Source organism: Ixodes scapularis, unplaced genomic scaffold (genome assembly GCF_016920785.2).
Source record: "Ixodes scapularis isolate PalLabHiFi unplaced genomic scaffold, ASM1692078v2 PGA_scaffold0__279_contigs__length_252992795, whole genome shotgun sequence".
Taxonomy (NCBI): domain Eukaryota; kingdom Metazoa; phylum Arthropoda; class Arachnida; order Ixodida; family Ixodidae; genus Ixodes; species Ixodes scapularis.
The window spans coordinates 103,893,327-103,916,478 of record NW_024609835.1 but is presented as its reverse complement, the minus strand read 5'-3'; the positions used below and the strand labels follow the sequence as shown (position 1 = coordinate 103,916,478).

At 46.0% G+C, this 23,152-nt stretch overlaps 1 protein-coding gene across 1 annotated transcript in view; it reads left to right on the top strand.

Moving 5' to 3' along the window:
• The first annotated feature begins 3,878 nt into the window (after positions 1-3,878).
• Positions 3,879-23,152, top strand: part of LOC115310419 (GTP-binding protein RHO4) — a 173,421-nt gene continuing 154,147 nt past the window's right edge. The window contains exon 1 of the mRNA XM_029968790.3: positions 3,879-4,122. Coding sequence (XP_029824650.3) covers positions 4,058-4,122 — 65 coding nt within the window. The 5' untranslated portion in view covers positions 3,879-4,057. The remainder of the gene's footprint in view (positions 4,123-23,152) is intronic.

The following is a 23,152-nucleotide window of genomic DNA, read 5'->3' as shown; positions in this document are numbered from 1 at the left end:
GATGCACTTGTAAAACAATATGTTGTTGTACTTTGAATAGTCCAGTTCACGAGCAATGCAATATTGGAACTTTTTCACAACGGCATCGGCTTGCTTCAGCGGAGACGATCGAGCGCGGGGGCGAGCTGAACTTTGTACCGCAGCGGTCGGAAGCAGCCGAGAAGTCCAACAGCGTGGTACGTCGATACGAACAGAACGAAAACTAGAGCCAAATCGAGGCAGCGGTGAACCCGAGACGGTGGCCCTTTTATTTGAACGAGTGTGTGCCGTTAAAAATAAAAGTTTTAGGTTTAGTCCAAGACTGATCGATATCTCTGATGCCAAGAAGCAACGATTCCCACATGCACAGAAGGTAGCGAAAGCAGTCACTAATGTCTCTGTAGACTTTTATAGCATCCTTGATCACTCGCTCCGGTGCACTGAGGTGCGCTTCGTCGTTTTCGATCATGTGCACCGGTGCGCACCGGTGCGCACCGGTGCGCACCGGTGCGCACCGGACGTCCTCGAGCAACGGAGCGCACCCTCCCGGTGCAGCTTTTCGTTGTCCCAACGCGCACCGAGAAAATCGACGGTGCGCCGGGGTGCAGCCCCATCAGGCATTGCGGCCAGGAGCGGGAATCGAGGTGATGGCGAGAAAAGCAGACGCTCCGTCCATCGAGGTGGCGACCATGCGAAAACGAACACGCCTCGCGTCTGCACTCGATGAATTCCTCAGCGTTTCTGAGAGCGAGTCGACGAACTTCTTATCACTGCCGCGATTACCGCGGCAAGGAGCGCCCGATAAGTATGAACTTCGTGGAAAGCGTTGCGAGGTGTTTCGATGACACCGAGGTACGGCCATTATGTGGTGGTTCTCTTTCTCGAACCAACAATGATGGGCAGCATATACCTGTGTAATCGTAACCCGCTTCGTGACCCCATCGACAATCACGTCCACGATATTCATTCGCGTGGGACCGCCAAATCTGCGAGTAAAAAAAAACAGGAAAAATTGACAGCAGACGGGCACCGGGCGGGGACCTACGCAAGAAAAAAACGAACAAAATGCGAGGTGACGCATGGCGGAGCTCGCCGCCGTGCACCGCCACGGCGCAGTTTGTCTTCGATGTCGCACCACTTCGTGCTGCACGACCGACGAGAGCTGTGGACTGTCCAGGTTTCAGGGCGATTCCGGTGCGATTTGATCGAATATGCTATCAGTTTCTCCACTTTGTCGCACCAAGCTTAATGCAAAGATTGTACAGCCTTCGGGCAATTACATACATCTTTTTAAAAACAAAATCGAAAGACCCACCTCTACAAGCGTGCTCGATTTCAAATGAAACCACCCAAAAATATTTTAGGGCATGGCTACGGACAATGCGGCAAAAGGCCGTGATTTTTTTTTTAGAAATCGAAGGTGGTCGAGCGAAACGTCGGGGACGTTTGACATGGAATGACCCTTTATGCTTCAAACCCTTTTTAGGCGGTCGGCAGAAATATGTTTCCCAACGTTGTGTGCTGCGATTTGCTACACTGGGGCGGCTAGGTAATCGAGGTTTGGAGTGAAAATGTCCTTACAACATTCAAAAAAGAAAAAAAAACTGTTTCGGGCAATCTATGGTGTCTGATCTGAAGGGGCAGGTGCGACTTGGTCAAAGCGCTTGCTTGTTTTAGCTACATTTAGGTTGCCGGTACCGACGTCCTATCGAAGTGTGACTCGACAGTTGCTGACGAGCAAATGCTCGTCAGCAACTGACACTTAGCTCATCCCAATTCGAATATGTGGCAAAAAAGATCATCACATAGCGACTTCTGCTTGAAATAAAAGCAGAAATTTTGTTTTAAATTCTTGAATTATCAGTTATAGCCCGGCAAATTCAGGCGAATGATTATTTTGTTCTATCCTATTTTTTACAAAGAATTGTTCACAAATTTAAAATCACTCGCCATGAGGCGCATCACGCATTATGTGCAATTTGGTCCGCAAAAATTAAACATACAAACGGTAGTAATTGATAGCAGGTGCATTCCTCGTGATTTTGGGACGCTGAAGTGTCACCGACTTACTAGAATGAAGGCTTCGATCATGAGGGAGTCTCGCACGTATCGCATCGACCGGGTAAATTAGCAGGAATTTGGTTAAAATGACCCCGGAAGCCAGCTACCGCTTCTTCCTGTGAATTATTTTGAGAGAATTTTTGTATACTGGTTTACAAAATTAAAAAAAAAATATATTCAACTCGGAACTGATAAGGGACAAGCACTCGCAGAACACATCGGAATCAACCTGTAGGATAAACGGAGTCGCTGTCATTGGATTGTTTAATACACACGCCAGTGCTTCTTGTATTTCAGTTTTCTATTCAATTTTAGAGCGCAGCTCTTTCCGGCTTGAGGGGCGTCGGCGTCGCCGTCAGCGTAACCGCGGGTCACTCCGAGGTCACGTGACCCCTCCCCCAGGGTCACGTGACCCACCAAGGTCACGTGACACCCAAGGTCACGTGACCCCCTCCCCGAGGTCACGTGACGGCCTACTCCCCCCCGAAGTCACGTGACACCCCCCCCCCCCCCCCCGAGGTCACGCGACCACCTCGGGGTGACCCCCCCGGAGTATATTTAAGAATGAGGGGAGGAGGAAAAAGAGAAGGAGGAGGAGGAGGGGTCTACCCTATCCTCAGTACCCTTCCCTCCTCCTCCTCAAGAGCTGCGCTCCAATTCGGCGTTACAGGGAGTTGTAAACGGCTTTCACTTTTTCGAGACATTCCTTTCTTAGTTTCATTTTTTTCCGACTCTTAATAAAAAAATGCACCCTATTCGCCGTGGCAGATATGGCAGTGGGATAAAACGCTGTATATTCTATTTTTCTATCCATCTTTTTGTACGGGGGTAGAGAACAGCACACCACCACCCTAGCGCTTCCACACCTCCGTGCCAAAAATGTTTGTTGGCACGACTACGCGGCCACTTGCGGTTTCAAACTTTGGTAAAATGTCCTACTACAAATATCACGTAACCAAATAAACACAACGCGTGAAACAGGCTTTGGAGCGTGTAACCCCAGCTGCACATGAAGCGTTCTGACGAGCCGAGGGATCCAAGATCTGCGCTGTCTGCCCCAGTCCGTCCTACCCATGACGTCACAAACGATGATGATGATGATAGCTAGAAAAACGTTCCTTCTAGTTTACACACGCCACTAACAGACGTATAACTATCATGATTGTTTTCTTTCGTTTTTTTTAACTTTCGGTTGTGAACTTGCTGCGACATCATTTTGTAACTTGAAATTTATCATCAAACCGTTGATTTCGTATACATTTAGCTTTTGCTAGTTGTTTCTTTCTCACCTCTTTTCGTTTTAAACTTGTTCGTTAATTCGTACTCGTGTAATTCCCCCGTTTTGCGGGCACGCAGGAAAGGCCTTCAGAACGCACGTCTTTGAAGAATCTGCGAAAAGGAATGCGAAATATATATATATATATTTTTTTTTTGAGTCACCGAGTGTTTAGAGAGAAGAGTTCGTTCTGGAGTACCTTAATGTGCCCTGAAACGGCGTACAAGTGTACGTATTTTTGCTTGTGCACATTAAGTGTCAATAGAGAGAACAAAAAGCTGGTTTCAAAGGGATGTTTGACATGATGAATTTAATTACTTATATATATATATATATGAGTAGCCACAAAAGTTCGCTGTAGAGAGAAAAAGAAAAAAGTCAACGGGCAGCGCGCATTTCAGCGAGCATGCTCCGGGGGACAGCTAGAGTCAACTATCGAGATTTCCCGAGAATCAACTCTACGCGGAATATGTCACAAAGGTGACTTCACGCGATAATATCACGTCTCTGGAACGCTTCGATTGGATGGGTTACGGCTGCACACTTCCACTCAGACATGCCTATATGAATCGACGAAGTAAGATAACGGCATTCTTGTCGCTTCGCTCTCATGAACGCTGTGTATCAAGGATAACGGGCGGCCGTATCTGTTCACTAGATACATTCTTGTCTTAGCTTTGAGTTTTTGTGGACCTTTACTCTTCTGTTGTGTGAGCAACCGTGCTAGGACCTTTAATTGACATGGCGCATATTCGAGACAAGTACACTGTACTTCTCTGCGGGGGCCCTCGTGTAGGGAAAACATGGTAAGGCCGAATTCTGCCTTCTTCTTTGGAATCTTAAGCAGAGCCAGTGCTCTTCACTCAGCTGGTGGCACAGGAAAGTAATGGGCATTCCCTATACCTTTCACTTTACTAATGACAATCCGTTCCTTCATTGCATTATGTTCGCTACTACTCAAAAGTGTACATTTTAAAAATCATTTTGAAAGCAACTTTGGTTCCATGCTTAGAGGGGCCCACTGATGACATTTGAGCATCTGCCCTATTTATGTTATTACCTCATTAGCGGTTCCGGCTACTCGGAGAACCACTAGTACTCACGAAATATTAGCACATCATATTTTGATTCGATGGGCAAAAACAGCTATGATGGTGGCACAATGGTAAAAACGTGCGAACTGTGTCGTCGCCGGTAACCATTTTGTGAATGACAGTGTCGGCAAGAGCTGCTAGAATTTTTTTTTTTGCGGGCCAAATAACGTATATCGCTTAGTAAATCCTAGTTATTCGTAAAAAAAGCGTTTGTCTTGCGCAAGGAAGAAAGAGAATAGACAAAAATATTTTTCAAATGTGCGAAAACAGTGGGTAAAAAAGAAAGTACGACACGTCCGCCTTTTAGTGGCGGAGTCGGCCAAACCAGCCGGCGCGCATGTGCACTACCGTTGCCGCGATAGCCGTCACGCGGTTTGTCCGGATGCAAAGGCGATTCGAGCATCGGGATGTTGGGCTACAGTTGAGCGTGTGTGCGAAGTCATTTCTGTGATTTGAATCTGCTGTGTACCGTGTGCTGTTCTCGCTTTTCAGTTTTGTGTCCCCGTGTTTTCGATTTAGTGTGAAAAGTCTGCGTGAAAAGTCTGCGCGGGCAGCTCTACACGCCCTCCGATAGGCTTCGTAGGATCAACGAGCCGGGAAACGCTTTCATGGGGTGCCAATGAAAGCATAAAGCTCCATGACAATCCAAAGGTACAGCAAACTAGAATTCAGGACCACCTCGTGTATGAGTTATGTATGACCATGTGCCAGTGCTATCGCGCCGGCAGCCGTTCCCGTTCGAAACAACACATGACAAGTGTAGAAGCGCTGTGCGATGAAAGCATAGTTGAAGCCCGAAATGTTCACTTGGAGCGCGCTACAAATTCGAACGCGTGAGGGTCGTAATTCGGAGATCATCTGCTCTTTTCCACGTTATACGTAAGTGAGAGAGGAAGGCTGCTGCGAAACGCGAGTGTATAAAAGCCACCGAAGCCCACTGCCGGATGCAACTGTGAACCGTTTTTATTTATTTTGCGCCGACGTTAGTGTGATTTTAGGTAGAAAATAAATGCTTATTTCCACTTGTTACCCCCAGCACTTGCTTCTTTCTTTCGGATGTATTGCGGTGTAACTCTCCCCCCCCCCCCCCCCCCCCCCCCCTCGAATCGCTGCTTTGATCACATCACCGCGCTGGACTCTGGCGAGGTGTGGCGAAGTGGAAGACATTGTTCTACGCTGGCGCGCGCGTTGGGTTCGACGACGCCGATACATAAACAGCCCAGATCCATTATTAGCACCGATGGCGTTCGAAACTTCAATTTACGGTGAGGCTAGTGGCTTTAGCAACGACGCGACGAGGCGACCATTCGTGAACGTCCTCGGCGCGGCAGCCATGAGCTCTTAACACATAGCCACTAGACCAGCCGCTTCGCTCCAACCTTCCGGTCATTGCATTTTTCCTACTTTGACACGGAAGAAAAGTGTTTGGCTTATTTTTGTAATATTATTCTGATTGTAACTCCCAAAATAATTCGATCTTTTTTTAAATATTCTTTCCTTTATGTTCCTACGTCAGATGATGCTCGTTCCAGCGCAGAATTCAAACCAGTTAGAAAATCATTAGAGGGATCCTGTAACTATGGATATATCGAGCTGATAGAAGAATGCAGTAATTTTACCTCTTAGTGCTGCCACAATGATGCAACCAGGTCTCTATGGGGCTGCTTCATCTTTTCTTGTAGCCGCTGCAGCTAAATCTCATCTCAAACGCAATATCTTTTGTTTTTAACTTGAAGCTTTTCTCCGTTTAATTCCTTAGTCAATTTTAGTATCTTTAGTGTCTACCAACATAAGTTTAACACCAAATTTATTTTTCTGGTTTTGCGTTGATTTTTAATAAATTCGCGTTAAATAAGACGAAAAGCTCAGCTTTGATGTGAGGAAAAGTAAGGAGTTGTGTCAAGAGCGTATTTTTGTTCCAAATATGTACTCCGAATAATGTACCAAAGGACTTAATGTGCCCCATATGAATTATTTTATGTTAAACGTTTTATGTTAAGTTATGCATTATTATGAAAGGTAAGAATTGAAGAAAGACAAATGTGTAGGGATGATCATAAAATAATAATAAAACAACTTTTAGACAGAGAATATTTCTAATCTGTGTTTTAAGAAAATATGAGAGTTGCATCCGAAAACGCATGATTGGTTTAGATGATAACAAAATGTCTTAGCTAATCTTATTAACAACGTTGGGAAAGAGATAACCTTCAGTGATGGTCACTAGAAAGCTACAGGGTTTATCTCAGTCAACGTTTCCTTTTCTAAAAGCGCTGCGCTGCATTGAGAAAAAAAAAGTAAGCGTTCGTTTCTCATGCTAAGTGGAATCTAGGACAGAAACTCACCGGACAAAAGGTGGCAGAGCTCGTGAGGCCGGGCCAAATCTCACCCGGATAAAGTTGTTCTGTTTTCGATATGAGCTCAAATAACACGAAAGAAAAAATTAAGCAGCGCATTCTATGAAAAAGTCTGTATGACTCTCGCAAGGTTTCATTTCTGCTAAAGAGAAGGATGTTTACTGATCAAATCTTTAAAGACGAATACAGCCTCACACAGCCTCACGAGCCGTTTAGGCATGTCTCTGTGCAGCTGATCGTCCACACTCAGCTTACTCAAGCGGTTATCAAAAAGCTTCGTTGCGATCCAAACAATCTTCACCGGAGGTTCATTTTGGCGCGCTTACAGCAAAACTGCCCTGACCAACAATTCATCCTGCTAAAGACATCCGATTCCCCTCCAGGCACTTGGATTGTCTTGTTGTTGGTCCTTTTCTTGTACCTTGGCGTTTCCTTGTGAACATTCCACACCTCCGAAAAATATTACAGCGAAGCTTTGTATAGTTATGGTTCTATGCGATTTTGTTATTCGTGCGCAGGAACAAAATTGCAAGCAAAAGCACTAAATTGTATAAAACTGTATATACGCCCCGTTACTTCGATATGCATTGTGATGAGGAAAGACGTCGAACGTGTAATAATGAAGATATATCCGAGAACAGTGGGCCTTGTCCAGCACGAGGAGGGTGACGTCACTGCTTTACATATTTAAAAGCTGCACCTTTTTTATGTGTAAAGCATTTTATATATAATAGTAATAATATTAGATTATTTTAATATTATAATAATAATATAATAGATTAGTTTACTATTATTCTTAATAATATTTGTAGATTTTACTTTAGGGAAAAGTCTCAGCAAAGTTGTAATGGAACCCATTAGTAAATATCATAGTGATAACAAAGCTGCCATCACTACCGTTTTAAAGGGATGTATTTATACTGTACACAAACATTTAGTGACGTGGTTTTGCGTTTCTCTTGGTGAATAATTTGTGGTAATGCTCTACAGCTTCGCTGGCCAACCACCTTTACAGAGTTTAATGGGTCACAATTTTTCTGTGGTCGTCGGCTCACGGTCATCCTGAGTGGTCCACTCGTTCTCCCCGCAGTAGCAGATGTAATACGATGCGGGTCACTGACGTATGGTTAGAATGGAAGTAGTTGAGAAGGTTCTCGATGTTACGGCTTATTGTAGTTTTTTTTTCTTGTTGTACCTAAGTCTCTCGGGAACAAGTCGCTCTGGGAGGAACGCCATATCATCCAATCTTCTGCACAGCTTTCTGTTGTGGTCGTCCGTATCGTACTTGTTGAGAAGACCCAACTTTCGAAGCTGTAAAATAGTCGACTGGAATGAAATAAGTTTTTTATAGCCTTGTTTGTACGTACTAGTAGTCTTGCTGCATTTTTATACTTATTGTTTTTCTGGAATTTATGATGATTTCTGACAGATTTCCTAAAAAGAGAGTTGCAGAACAAATTGTAGTACTGGCGTAGTAGTTTTAAATAAATTGTGTGCCCAATAAAGCCTACGATTACAAGAGTGCGCCTTCTTATCGCTTTCTTTGAGTTAGCGTTCAAAGGCTTTAGAACATTGAGTAAGGAGGCATGATATCAAGGCGAAAACCAATGCTTGTCTCAGAGAGCCCTCTATCATCTAATAAAACAATAAAGCGGCCTTTGGCTTATCTTTCTGTATGTGCTCTGGCATCAATGGAAGAGACAGCGTCTCGTTGTATCTTATCCAAATATTTGCTTGGCGGCTTTTAAGGCTGCGATCTCGTAATCACTTATTATCACGGCACGTTCAGGATGGTACACCTTTTCTTCAATACTGTCGAGCACTCCGAAAACGTGCCATCCCTATATGAAAGTCCGGAAGCGTACAGTTGCTCGAGGGTACAGAGAACACGAGCATGCGGTCCTGATGCTTTTAGAGCGCTGCTCTTAGACGCCCGTTTACGGATGGAGCGGCGTCGCCTTCGGCGTCACCGCGTCCGTTGCATTATGGGACGTTTTCTGGCTAAATTTAGCGGGTTAAGTTTCCCCGCTACATTTAGCGGGAAAATGACGTCACGGCTCGCGTCAATTCACCCATGAACAAATTCAGCGGCACAAGGAAAATGAGGAGGAAAGGTGGAGGACGGGTGTACCCTCCCCTTCGTACCCTCCTCTCCTCCTCCTCCTAATCCTCAAGAGCTGCGGTCTAGTTTCGCATTACAGACATTTGTAAACGTGTTTCATTTTTTATGTTGTTGTTTATTACTAATGTCTGAGGCTGCGGCCTGCCGGTAGTGCCCAAGGGTCCTTAACCTCAAGCTCCCTTATTAGGGAGTTTTAGTAGACCGTGTTTTCCGCTCCGCTAGCCCTCCGCTACGAAGAAACCGCCACTGCGCCGGCGCGCCGATGGCCTTGACTGTAGAGTTCCGGGTAGCAGAGGGGCTTAGCAGAGCGGGAAACACGGTCTACTAAAACTCGCTATTGTCGACGGGTCGGTTGGACGCACCTCGGTTTAATGCCGGCGTAGGTCGCGACAAAGATATTCCCAGCCTCTAACGTTCCCGCGCACTTTACGTATTAGTACCGGGCCTAGGGGTGGGCGACCTGGTCGATCACCCTGGGTGCCATAAATGAGTGGGCGCCCCTGCGCTCCCCTTAAATCTTAAAAAAAAAAAAAAAAATTATTTGACTGCAGCGTTTGACACAATGCTATATGCTTGATCGCCGATCTTTTTTGGAATGCGGTTTTCGTCTGACAAAACGCTCGTATTGGGCAACTATTATATTTTAGAGCGCAGCCCTTAGGCGCCTGTTTCCGGCTTGAGCGGCGACGCCGTCGGCGTCGGCGTAACGGCGCGTTGCATTATAGGACGTTTCCCATGATGACTTCTCATGTGATGTCACGTGTGATGTCACGAGGGTTACAAGGAAGGAGGAGGAGAGGATGTTTTCCGCTAAATTTAACGGAATAAATTTTCCCGCTAGACTTGACGAAAACAATTCCCGCTAAATTTAGCGGAAAAAATTCTGCGCCAAGATAGCGGTAAAAATTTCCCATTAAATTAAGCGGAAAAAATTTACCGCTAAATTTAGCGGAAAACATCCACCACTAAATTTAGCGGAAAACGTTCCGCGCTAAGATTTGCGGAAAAAATTCATCACTGAATTTAACAAAAAAGTTCCTCCGCTAGATTTAGAGAAAACATGCCCAAATTTAGCGCAAAAGTTTCCCCGCGGAAGGGGAGAGGGTATTAAGGGGCATACCCTCCCCTCTGCACCCTCCCCTCCTCCTCAGGAGCTGCGCTCTAATTCGGTATTACAGGTAGTTGTAAACGTCTTTTATTTTTTACTAACAACGTCGTACTTGTTTGGTGGGAACAGCTCTAAAAGGCGTAAGGCCAGGACGAAGAAACATCACGTATCGACTATGCTGACGTGATGTACCTAGTAGATAGGGGCGTGTAAAAAGGATGAGGGGAGGAGGGGGCGCCACGGCCTGAGTTCACCCGGGGCTCTTGATGATATAAGGACGGCCCTGACTGTACGTCATGTTTCAGCTAACGCGTCTGCAACGAGTCAGATCGGAAGATCTGATGTATCAGTGGCTTATGTTTTTAGTTCAGTCCCAGCTTGGTTACTTCGACGGTGTTCTTGGCATTCACATCATTGTTTCCAACTAGCAACCAGTCCTGGGTGATCTGCAGAGGAAAGTAAAAATTAGTTTAATTAAAAATCAATACTTTATAAAAAACAATATATTGAAATAAGGTACTCTTATTATGCATAAAATACAAAAATAAAGATTCAGATCACTGATACTAACATTGCAAACTCAATATTATATAAACATCCACTGCTAGGCAGTGCAAACTTCGGTTCAGTAAAAATATGCTCTTATAAAAATATTGTTATTGCCTATTTACTGAAAGGTGCTCCTTTACAGAAACTGTGCACTCCTATCGGCACTGCTATCAAATGCAGACTATTCTGGACAGGGGGGGGGGGGGGGGGGGGAGGTGCCGCCGCTTCCAATGCACCCTCCTTAGAATTTACGGCGCTCCGTGGGGGCCGCCATGTTAAAACTTGATACCAGTGTTGCTGCATCTGTAGGTCATCTTTAAGTTAGAGCTGACGGAGAAAACCGGGCCCCGGCGCAACGCCGATTTACGCTGGAAGCTAGAGCTGGTTTGCTTTCGTTGTTTTTGTTTGGTCGGAGAAAATCTAGCAACAACGCACGTTCAACATGTCGGCGGTATTGCTTCGGCAGCTTCAGTTTGACCCCGTTTGACGGGGTTTACAAGCCCATGTAGCGAAGACGTGACCGGAAAAGTGCCCCTGTGATGGTCCCGGAAGACGGAAAGTATCATTCGTAATCATCGTACAGAGCTTTGAAAGCGAAGGGAGTCACAGGGTCCACGAGTGCGCAACCACAAGCCAAGGTTCATGACAGCGCTCCCTTGACTTCGGCGATCTCGTTCTGTTTGGTGCATAGAGATAGGTTTGGTGCAACACGGCGACGCGACAAAGAGTTGAAACGTTCGTTGTGTGTGGTCTGGTGCTTGGGGGTAGAAGCCCATACTAACCCGAAGTGCAAAGTGGTCATTGTGGGGTGGAAATGCAACGGGTTCAGTCCCGTCGTCGTCAGCTGATCCTGTCCAGCTGGTCCGGGAGGACGCAGCGAGCGCTTTTAAAAGTAAATCTTCCTTCGTTCCGTTTCAAAATGTGGAAGATTCTCGACGCATACCGTGAGTAAAAAGCTGCGGGCGTTTTCAACCAAATTACGTCGTTTTAAATGAACAATGGACTCCGGAGTGTTGTCCTAGACCTGCCGTATTTGTGCTTCGTGTTTTTGGCGTTTGCACAGCGACGCACACCGCCCGAGTAGATGATTCGGTACTGCAAACGACCGGTCATACAGAACTTCAGGGAAACTTAAGTCACCACCAATATTTTCTTGTAGATATCATGTGACTTTGTTGCGCTTGTCATGCGGTGTGAAAAAATTAGGGCAGCGTTTCCTACCTGCCTGCGGATGCATGGACTGAGACCATTTTTTACGTAGTGTACGTTGTGCTTTTTCTTTTTTTTGGAAGAGGCGTTGGTGCATTTATTATGGTACAATCACTTGAGAGTTAAGAAATTGGAGAGCGAGCAAGCTTTCCCAACTTTGTCTCTTTCTCTCTGGCACTGCCCTGTTCCAGTTTCAGTAGGCATATCTACAAGCAGGTACAAACTGCTCTAAAGCAGGTAAAAGACTGGTAATTCAGGGCGGTGCGGACTCCGTGTTTCGCGCTTTTCGCAAGGTGACTGGGTAAGTGCTTTTGCGAGGTAAGCGGAATACGCAAAAAATTTTGTTGTGCCCGCCGGTTGCATCTCTACAGCAAAACGAGTAAGATGATCTACAAAGGCGCAATCACAAGCCAATATTTACGAAAACAATGCATTCGATTCGGTAGTCCGTGTAGTTGTATTTTACCCTGCTTTCTGTCATGGCGAAGAGCTGGAACGTTCACAGATTGTGCTGGGCTACCGGTTGACCCACAAACGGATCCAGAACTCCGTTTTTTTTGTTTTTTTTTTTTTTTTTCGGAGGGGGGGGGGGGGGGGGCGGGGTGGAATCTAAAGCAAGACAAACAGGACTCGGGTTGCGCCTTTTGTTTTAACCGCCGCAGAACCACACTGCGCCGACGGCCCCTAGATGTGCACCGCTGCGCCGACTTTTGGTTCTAAGCCGTGCTTTGAAACCGCCGCCGCGGACTTCAGTCTCGGTTGAAGCGACGGAGTGGTTCTCCAAGTTCAGAGTACAAGTGTGCCTGCTAGGGTGTCACCTACCCTATTTCGAACCCTCGTCCTTGAGCACCGAGCCTCCTACCACCTGGCAGGCCGGTAGTTGGTTTTATTTCGGAGGATCCACCCATGTCAAATCGGCCTCCGAGAAGGGGGCAGGGGGGGGGGGGGGGGGGGTGTCGACTGTTTGGAGGGGGGGGGGGGCGGCCGTCCCCGTCACACCCCCCCCCCCCCCCCCCCTTGGGTGCGCCCCTGGGTTGACAGAAGCCCGCGTCGCCCGCATCGGCACTGAGTGCACTTGGGCTGTTGAGGTGGCTCTAGGCTGTTGATGCTCAAGCCTTTCATCCGCGGCTTGCCGCCAGCTGATCCGGCTGCTCGACGTTGAGGAAGCGGCGAAAGTTACCTCTGAAGTAAATGTAAATCCTTGTTCATCCAGTTATCCGGTGTCAAAGTGTGGAAGGTGTCCAACGTGTATTGAGGGCGGGAACTACGAGCGTTTTGCCTTGCTTTCGTAACCGAAACCAGAACAGCGAGATAACTGCTTGCGTACTCCAAAATTATGGAAGCAATAAGTCGTCAAAAACCCGTTTTTAGGGTTTGAAACCAAGTAAACAAGACAAATATAATTAAACTTCGTTGTCTGTATGCAGGAGGACTTATGTAATACAACAATACATTCTCGTTCCGAAACGAAAAAGAAAGTAAAACTCAGTCCGCCGTATATGACAGCAACTTCTCCGCTGCAAAACCTATGCTGGCAACGTAAGCGGTTTTAATAGAGAGTTTTAGTAATACGTATAGGAGGCAAACGCAGACCCCATACGTTAACGTTAACGTTGCGTCCTCCACACTGCGCATGCGCCATACGTACGTACTGAGGCGAGCCTTGCGTACGTAAGCTCGCTATCGATTTTTGCGAACGTACGTAGCGGTCCCCTGCGTGCCATTTCGTTGCTCTCGTCGCGCAGGGGAGAGCGCGAGACTAGTCCAGTTTGAAAAATGGCGGCGGTGAGGCAAACCAGCGGAAATGCTACGCGCATTGTACGGGTTCGCTTTACCATTGAAGATGACACCAACCTCCTCAAAGAAGTCACCGCGACGAACCCTTTCGAGCACCCACAAAGATGAGTGTCGATAGCCAAGAACGTTGGTGACGCCGTCGAACCCAAAAAGGAGTTTTTTGTGCAATCCGTACAAAAAAAAAAAAAAAAAAAAAAGAAAAAGACAAAACACGTACACAACAGGCACACGGAAACACGCACTTCTGTACCATCTTCCTTTCCAGAAAACTTTGTACTGTATACCCGCTCCTCATATCTCCCGTCGTTTAGATAATTCCTGCAGACTATTTTTATCCACTCCCAGGACCAATACCTTTAAATTTTCTCCCCTGCAGCTTTCCGTTACCAATTGGAATAAACTGCCAGATTCAATTGTAACCATATCGGACACTTCAAAATTTAGAGAAGCACTTGCCACCTTTTACGGCTCGTAACTGACGTTTTTGCTATCTTTTGTTTGTTTTTCTTGTTTGTACCGGTGTACTTAAATCTTAGAAATACTGCCCGCCCCCCTTATGTAAAGCCCCACGTGGGTATTTAAGGGATAAATCAATTAAATGAAATGAAAGCGAGGAGAATCGAGGCTTTGGATTGGCTTGACCGAATACCCGCCTTGGATTGTTTGAAGCAGTTTACAGGAGCACATCTAGATGGCGCTGGAAGTCTTTACGAATGCGTTCTTCTTCCGCTGTTCTAAAAATGCGTATTCGACGTGCTCCGTAACGTTCCGTCGACGCAACGTTAACGCTAACGTAGGGGGCTTGCGTTTGCCCCTATACGTATTACTAAAACTCTCTATTAGCCCCGAGAAGTTCGCGTGGCGCCCCCTTACGGCGAACCGGTGTGACGTCACCGCGAGGAGAGAATTTTTCCCCGACTCGCCGCGCTCGCCCTGTAGAGGCTGTGACGACGCTAGCTGTTGGCGCACTCATTTCTATTTGATTTTTTTTTGCGTGTTTTTCGTAGGAAGTGTAAATTTTTATGTGCTTTTATTGAGGTATGGCCTGTAGCTACAGGCGAAACTTCAACCAACATTTTAACCATGGTTGACAGGGCAGGCAACGCATGAATCACAGCTGGTATATGAAAATAAAGAAAATATGGTCACAATTGCAGGAGCATCACTATAGATTTACATCTCGCAGAATAAATGCTGCTGATGGTCCGAATGAATTGGCAGATTATGTATACTATTTCTTTTGTGTCTCTGTTTTTAAGCAAGATTCAAGATAGTCGAAGCAGAAAAGCTGCATGCTGCTCGAGCAACATGCTAAATATAGTCTGGGCCATGGGGAGAGAATTACAAGTAAGACAGCCCAAGTGCAAAGGCAAAGTAAAAAAAAAAAAAAAGGAACATTTATTATATACGTTGCTCGTATTTGACCTTTGCTGGATTCGGATAGTATTTCAATGGACTACACGAGTGGTATCTGTGGACTTGTTTATATCAACCCTCAAGTAATGTATAACAAACGTAAGCGAAGGTGTCTAGCTCGTTATTAGTCCCTTAAGCCCTAAAATTTAGATTTTACTTAAATAGAATTGTCCTGAAGCTAAAATACCAGAAGCTTTTCTCACACAGAGTGTCGCCCTTCCCCGGTTCCTCCTTTTCTGCTACTAGTGCTGCATCTACCACTGGACTGACGTTCGAATGTTTGTTTTTACTCCTGTTTTCCTTTGTTGTCAGAGGGTCCATCTGTAGGGAGTTTGGAGGTTGAGGAAGCTTTTGGGGACCTGCAGCAGTGTCTCTTAATTGGAAGTGACACTTCAAACTAAACGGTGTATTTTCCGAATACCCAAGGCTGGAATAAAGAATGTCAGAAAAAATTATAAACATTCTAAATTACGGCACCCTTGCTGTGCATATTTTGGGCAGTTAAATACATATCATACACGCAACTGGGGGCAATTCGGCCGGTTTTGCTGCTACCATACAAACTAATTTCCAGTAATTGTGCATCTCCTCAGAAATATGCCTGAATACGAGTATAAACTATATAATTAATTCACGAAGAAGCTACATTTATGTAAAACAACCCTGTTCCACGAGCACTTCAAAGATCATCAGACGCAGGGCCTTTAAAACATCTGCGAATCAGCGCACGCGGAATTGCAGCGCAGAGTCGGGGTTGCGAGTTAATTTGCCGACCACCCAAAGGTCTATGATATAAATGCCACTTCAAATGCCTTGAAAGAAAGATGTAATGTCGTCCTAAATCATGAACATGCTAGGAATTGAATTCCTGCGTCTAAAACACTTGCGCCACCGCTTCACCGACCCCTCGCAAGAATGCCTTGTGTCGTGTGAACGGACGGGGAGGCTCATCGGCGGAATTGCCTCCGCCGGTTGCTTTCGGGATTTGTAACCCAATTTTAAAGGTAAAAGGGACAAGCTGGCTTATAAAATGTACGAAGCATGTCAATATTGGCCTAACTCAACGTCTTGTACACCGGGTAAAAGTCCAGCTCCTCGAAGAGCTTGCGGCACACAGCGCCAAACCAGGAAACCGGTGCTGGGCAGCCAGCCGATGCGAGATTGCGGAGCGGAGTCCTCCCCCTGACGTCACGGTACACCTCACCCAATCAGGGCGCGGCGACGGCAGCGACGCTTGTGTTCGCTCTCGGGGCGAATTATGGCAGCCTCAGCTTTGCGCCGCGTTCCCTTTCCCTCCTCCCCCCCCCCCCTGATTCTGGAAATATTTTGCACGCACTCATTCCCTTCAAAACCCTCATTTTTTTTCTATTGTTGGTCAGGTTTACATCTATCGGAAAAACAAAAAAGTGACCCAAGCAATGTGGCAAAGTGTGTTTATATAGCACCTACTTAAATGAAGAACATTATACAAAAAAAAACAAAAAAAAACTGCACAACCTTTAAAAGTTTGATCTTCATTTATATTTAACCGGGTTGAAATAATACACTTTTCAGTGTGCTATTGACGTGACCACATTTAGCCTACAGTTTAGCCTAGCCGACTTTACCCCGAGTTAACTTTCGTTGAGGTTCTAAAAAAATGGTGAACCTCTGTCCGGGTCCGCTGAAAATAGTTTGAGCTTTTATCTCGGTCCCCAAAAAATAGATGAGCTTCTGTTCGGTTTCCGTTTTGATGAGGGAAGTCAACTTTATGGCGATAGCCAGGACGTGGACGGATAAAGAGTTTAGGATTATTCAAGCGCAAGCTACGCAACTAATTATGATAAGCCTTGTCCAAAGAAAAAGGCGACACAGCTAACTGCAAGAAAGGGTAGATCAAAATGAAAGACGTTTACAAATCTATCTAACCCGAGATTGAAGCGCAGCTTTTGAGGAGGAGGGGAGGGTACGGAAGGGAGGATATGCCCCTCCTCCTCCTCGTACCCTCTCTTTTCTCCCCTCCTCTACCTCTCTCCTCTAAATTTAGCAGGGAAACTGAATTGGTATTGAGGTCACGTGGCGTCAATTTCCCGCTAAATCTAGCGGAGAAACTAAATTTGTTCATAGGTGACATAACGCAAAGTCCCGTTACGTCATTTTTTGCCCGCTAAATTTAGCGGAAAAATTTATTTTACTGACCTCAACACCTAATTAATTTCCCGCTATATTTAGCGGCGTGGTTGCGCCCACGCCGACGGTTACGCCAACGCCGGGAAACACAAAAACAGACTCCTGAGAGTTGCGCTTTAAAAGGGATCCACGAGAACACTAATTTCACCTCGCAAGCATCTACACACAACGCACCGACTCAGGGGAGAGGGAACAGAACAATGAACGCAGCAACCGCGGCGGTCGTAAAGTGAATTTTAGTGTTTCGGCCGACGTGCCAGCGCAACGTGAAAAAGTTTACAGCGAAACAATTCTAAAAAGCGGCATCCCAGACGGGAGTTGCGAAACCTGAAGATGTTGCAGTGAAATTCAACGCCAGGGCGAATACCGTACAATTCACCACGACGGATCCCAAAACTGCCGATGCCCCGAAAAAAGGGCGCGGAGATTCAGACACCAGACCAACCCATGGAGTTCCAAGCCGTCAAGGCCCGAAATGGCAACTCCTGCAAGGGAATAGGCTACTTTAAGCTTGAGCCATGCGACACGGACGAATCAGTCAAGGAAGACCTGAGACGCAAAACGCACCAAATTTTTCATACACACATCATCGGACCGGGCAGATGCACCGTTATCGTCCCCTTCAAGGGCAAGACCCTGCTGAAATATGTCCACTGCGAAGTGCTCGTATTCAAGGTACACGTCGGACCACCCCAAACCAAACGTATGCTACAATTTCCATAGCATCCTACGCCGAGCCGAAGTGTGCCTCAGGGACGAAGTGTTACTGCGAGACCTGCGGCCACTCCCACAATGAGCGAGTGACCCCCCCCCCCCCCCTCCCCCCCCCCCCCCTCCATCGCAGGAACTACGATGTGACCCTTTGTGTGAGTGTTTCACAGCCGAGGTCAAGGGCGATAAAAGGAGGTTGTCCTCTTCTCCTCTTGTCATTGTCCCCTTGTCATATTTTTTTTTTAGAGACGGCGTTGGAGTTGTGGTACATAAGGCGTGTACGAAATAAACTTTGCAGCTGAGTTTGAGACGTTGCCTCCTCTTTTTCTACGTTCTGTTGTGTTCTCTTTTCTGCCCCAGTCTCAGGTTTGCAATCATGTTCAACTTACACCAGCTCGCCTGTACTCTGACTATTTTTACATTATCCAAAGTGGGAAAGAGGTCAAAATTCTTGGAGTCCGGTTTCATGAAAACGGCAGAGCGACAAACTGGTACAAGAAATTCAGAACCTCACGTAAGCACACAACTGGAACCATCTGGATGGTCACCAGCAAGTCATGGGGAGCAAACGAACACACGCTGTGCACCCTCATATAAGACTTACTAGTGTCCAGCGCCATGTGCGGATGGAAGTACTTCAGACTAACCAAGAGATACAAGCAAGGTCTGGAAGCACCAAAGAACGGCGCAAGAAGGCTCATCACAGGGCCACCCAAAGCCACCCAACTGAAGAAGCTCGAAGAAATCGCAGTGTCTGTGTAATGTCTGCTACTAATAAGCTAGCAGACATTGGACAGGAAGACCGCGAAAAAAAGGTGAGCAGACTTTTCACTGCGCCCACACGAAGGAAGATCTTGAAAAAGCTGTGTATCTCCAATGAGTCCCCAGACCTGGAAGCAGCTAGCCCATCGTGGATAGAAGAACAAGTCACGAAGTCCAGACCGATCATAAAATACGGAGAAACAACGAACGGAACAAAGAACATTGCACACCAAGAAACGCCTACCATGAAATCCCGTAAAATAACCCACCTAAAATCGATAAAAAAAATATGTTGAAAACAAAGATTGGGCTAACTTTCGATGAGCAATCTAGAAAAGTTGAAACAAATGCGATTTTTAAATGACTTGTCTTGTTACGTCCCACACCCTGGCGAGGCCGTGCTCCATCTATGGCACAGTTACAAAGACGGCCCGCAACACCGTTGCTCGGCAGAGACCGTCTCGAAGGCCCGGAACCAAGGCTTTCGAACATTGGCCAAAGTAACCTACGTCAACGGGTCTTCGTCTTCCTCTTTCTCCAACATCAAGGGATGCTGCTGCTGCGGTGACATGAACCTCCGGGGGAATGACAGTGGCTGTTTGACCTCATCTTCATCGAAGCCAGCTGCCACCACTAATCACACCAGGATCCCGCCGGTGACGCAACACCGCAACAGCGCGGCTATGAATGGGGGACCCACAGACACACGCGGCGGAGACAGAAATGGGACTAACGACCGAACGCTACCAAGATCTACTCAAGTTCCATGAAAACATCGTCATCCATACAGCCCAAACCCTGTGTCAAGCCTGTCCGTCTTCCAACCCTTAACAACTGGTTACCAGCGGTGGGATCCTTCCTGGCTTTGATGAGCGCAGGATCCACACTCCAGCTGAGGAAGGAAAAAAGTGTCAGCCGGCGTGAAGCGTCCCCGAGCGCCCTGAGCAGGGCCCAAGGTTCAGCCGTCATTGGTGCCTTGTCCTTCTGCGGACATCGGGACGACGTCGCTGACATATGGCTGGTAGGACGAGTGAAGGGCAGAGATCGGGCGGCCGGGTTTCGCGGTTACTGGGCTCGAAATCCGGGGAGCTGCTGATGCTTGCGGTCATTCCCAGCTCTTCAAAGCTCTGCTTGGCTGTCGGAATTCGAAAGGTTGAAATGCCCGCAAAGCAAAGTTTTCGAAAGCTAACCGTATAGATAAGGTTTGCGCTTCTCAACGACGTAATGTGCTTGGTTCTGGAGCAGAGCCGGGTCTTGGAAAATTGTTTTTTGACGCGAGCTGTGAATTTTGTGCTGCCCGGTAGCTTGGCTACTCTTAGGAAAAAAAATTCTGGGCATGCAAGGAAAGTTCAAATGGAATTTAAATTTTACTTTGGATGCGGGATTTGTTCTGCCCTGTTGTGAATTTCCCGTAGGATTCCTTTGTGCCAAAGGCGAGCTCAAAATTGGAAAAGGGTTCTGGGAAAATTTCTGCTGAAGTGTTTAAGTTATCTTGAGTTTAGTGTATTATAGACACTTAGAGCACAAGTTTTATGCAGATTATGTTCAGAAGTACGTATTGTTTGTAGCTTAAGGTTAGGTAGATAGAGTTCTGATAGATTATCACAGTGCCGTTGACTGACCCCAGAGTTGAGATGGAACTGTCGAAGCTAAGAAAAGACAAACTCCTAGAGCTTGCTAGAGGACCTGAGGTGTTTTTTTTACCAAGTTGTGTTAGAAAGCTTTACCTAGTTTCAGAAATAGAAAAAAGAACTACCGATAAAGTTAAATCACGAAATCGGTGAAATTGTATCGTGGAAAGAAAAACTCGCGAGGCTCAGGAGCTTCAGATGTGAAAGACTCGTGAAGCTAATGAGCGCGGCGACAAGCGACTCAAAAGGCAGATAAGCAAAGAGTTTGAGAAGCAAAGAAGGAGAAAAATTCAACTTACAAGCGGCTCGTGAGGCCGCAGAATAAGGAAGGCAAGCGGGCCTTATACGGGAAGAGCTAACGCTAAGAAGGTTAGAACTTGAGCGCAGATTTCTGAGCAGTAACACCAATAATTTCGCCCGTGGAAAGGATCATTTTAATGAGCGGGTTAATGCAGTCATTTCAAATTGAAAACGACATCGCATTGCTTGTTTATTTCGACCGAGCCGTTCAACACAAGTCCTTTCCAAAGGAGTCATGGCCATTTCGACTTCTGGCACTGTTGCCTTGCAAAGTTGCGGAAGTTATGGCTAGACTCACAAATGAGCAATTTTCAGCCTATGGCTGTGTGAAGGCTAGCCTACTTAAAAGATACAGGCTGTCCGCGGGGGCCTTCAACCTCACGTTTAAAAATAGAAAAAAAAGAACCAACACGTTGCGAGGCAACATGGTGGAATGACTGAAGAGTACCGAAATTTTCGAAGATCATGATAAAGTGATCTAGGTGTTCTGCCTAGAACAGTTCTTCTGTGAATCCCGTCATCTGTGATGAATTGTGTTAAATACATATCAAATGTTACGACTGCTGAGAAAGCTCCAGAGCTTGCCGACGCATACCAGTTGCGACACCAGCTGAGCGAATGCGCTGAACTTTCTAGAGCAGAAAGCCCGAAGAGTCAATGTAATAATCAAAAGCCGCGAAAGGCGAGTCGAAAAGTATATTGGCAAAGCTCAAAAGCACACAAAATTACGATACTAACACCAAGAAGACGGCTACAGGAGTCGTGAACCACGAAAACCTATCATATGCTACATCTCTCAATGGGCAGGCCACATTTCACTGATGTACCAAAAAAGAAAAAGCACAGATTCAAACACAAGTCCCTCAGGACAGGATTTTAAACCAAAAGAGTACTCGGTTTCATCTTATAGGTATGAAATCCGCGAGCGAATAAAATAAACCTTGATTAAGATACGCGCAGTGAGGCAGTGTGAACGTTGAGGTAATTCCTTCATGAGCTAGACTGGAGTCGCCACGAAGGACCCCCGGCAATGTCTCAAGTATTTTGAGTTAAATCCTGCTACTTTAGACCAAAGCTACCAGACTCCTGCATGTTGCGTCTTCCAGTAGGAGCGAAGATTTTAGTTGTAAATGAAGATTTTCCCATGATGCCTCCAGCTGTAACCAGCTGGAGGCCTTCCTGGTGATAACTTCCTTACAACTACAATCTATAACGCATGTGTTTATCATCATCATCATTTATTTTCCTTGAGGGCCCGTGGGGCATTATACAAGGGGGTGGCAATAGAACAAAAACAAATAGTACAGTAAACACAATTATAACACTGTAAGCTAGCTAGGTGGGTTAGATAAAAAGAGGGTAATGGCTTCAACAAATTTAGTAGTATCATTAATACAAACGATGTTATGAGGTAGTGAATTCCAATCCTCGATGGCCAATGGTAGTGTGGAAGTCTGGTGAGAAACAGTTGATGATCGAATTGGACGTAATTTACATAGGTGATCTAGACGCGGGAAAATACGATGGGGAGGTGATAGCAGTGATTCTTTAAGGTGGCTATTGTGATAGAAAATTCGATGGAGGAGAGAAAGGCGTGATACTCGGCGGCGAAGGGAAAGTGAATGAAGGTTAGCTGATTGGCGCAATCCTGATATGCTGGTATATGGTGAGTAGTTGTTATAAATAAAACGAAGGGCTCTGTTTTGGACGGATTCTAGATTATTTGCAAGGTAGGACTGCCATGGGGACCATATAGATGAGGCGTATTCTAATTTCGATGTTATAAGAGTAGTATACGCTAGTCGTTTTACGGAGGGTGTAGCAAGTTTAAGGTTACGGCGCAAGTATCCGAGAGAACGGTTAGTATCAGAAATAACAGAAGTTATGTGAGTAGTCCATGATAGGTCAGAGGTGAGATGAACACCCAGGTACTTATAAGATGAGCATGCTATTACTTGAGTGTTAGAGAGGTAATACGAAAATGGTGTGGCACGCGAACTGCGGGAAATCGATAGGGATCTACATTTATTGAAGTTTAATGTCATCTGCCATTTTTCACACCAATGGATTACAGACTCTAGGTCTTCCTGGAGAGCATGATGATCATGGTTTGAAAGAATGGGTCAGTAAATGACACAATCGTCGGCGAACAGCCGCACAGAAGAAGCGATATTAAGGTGGAGATCATTAATATAGATTAGGAACAGAAGGGGGCCCAGTACGGTTCCCTGGGGGACACCTGACGTTACGGTAGAGGTGGGAGATTTTACGTTGTTAACGGAGGAATATTGCTTACGGTTAATTAGGAATTCAGAAATCCACTTAACAACAGAGGGATGAATATTAATATCGTTAAGCTTTGTTAAAAGACGTTGGTGGGGTACTTTATCAAATGCTTTGGAGAAGTCAATGAAAATGGCGTCGGTCTGAATATTCGAATCAAAGCTTGAGTAAATATCAGTAAGGAAGGCGGTTAGCAGGGTTTCACAAGAGTAAGATTTACGAAATCCGTGCTGATGTTTAAAAAGAAGGTTATGAGAGTCAAGAAAGTTTATTATATTTGAGTAAAGTATATGCTCCATGAGCTTAGATGGAACACTGGTGAGAGAGA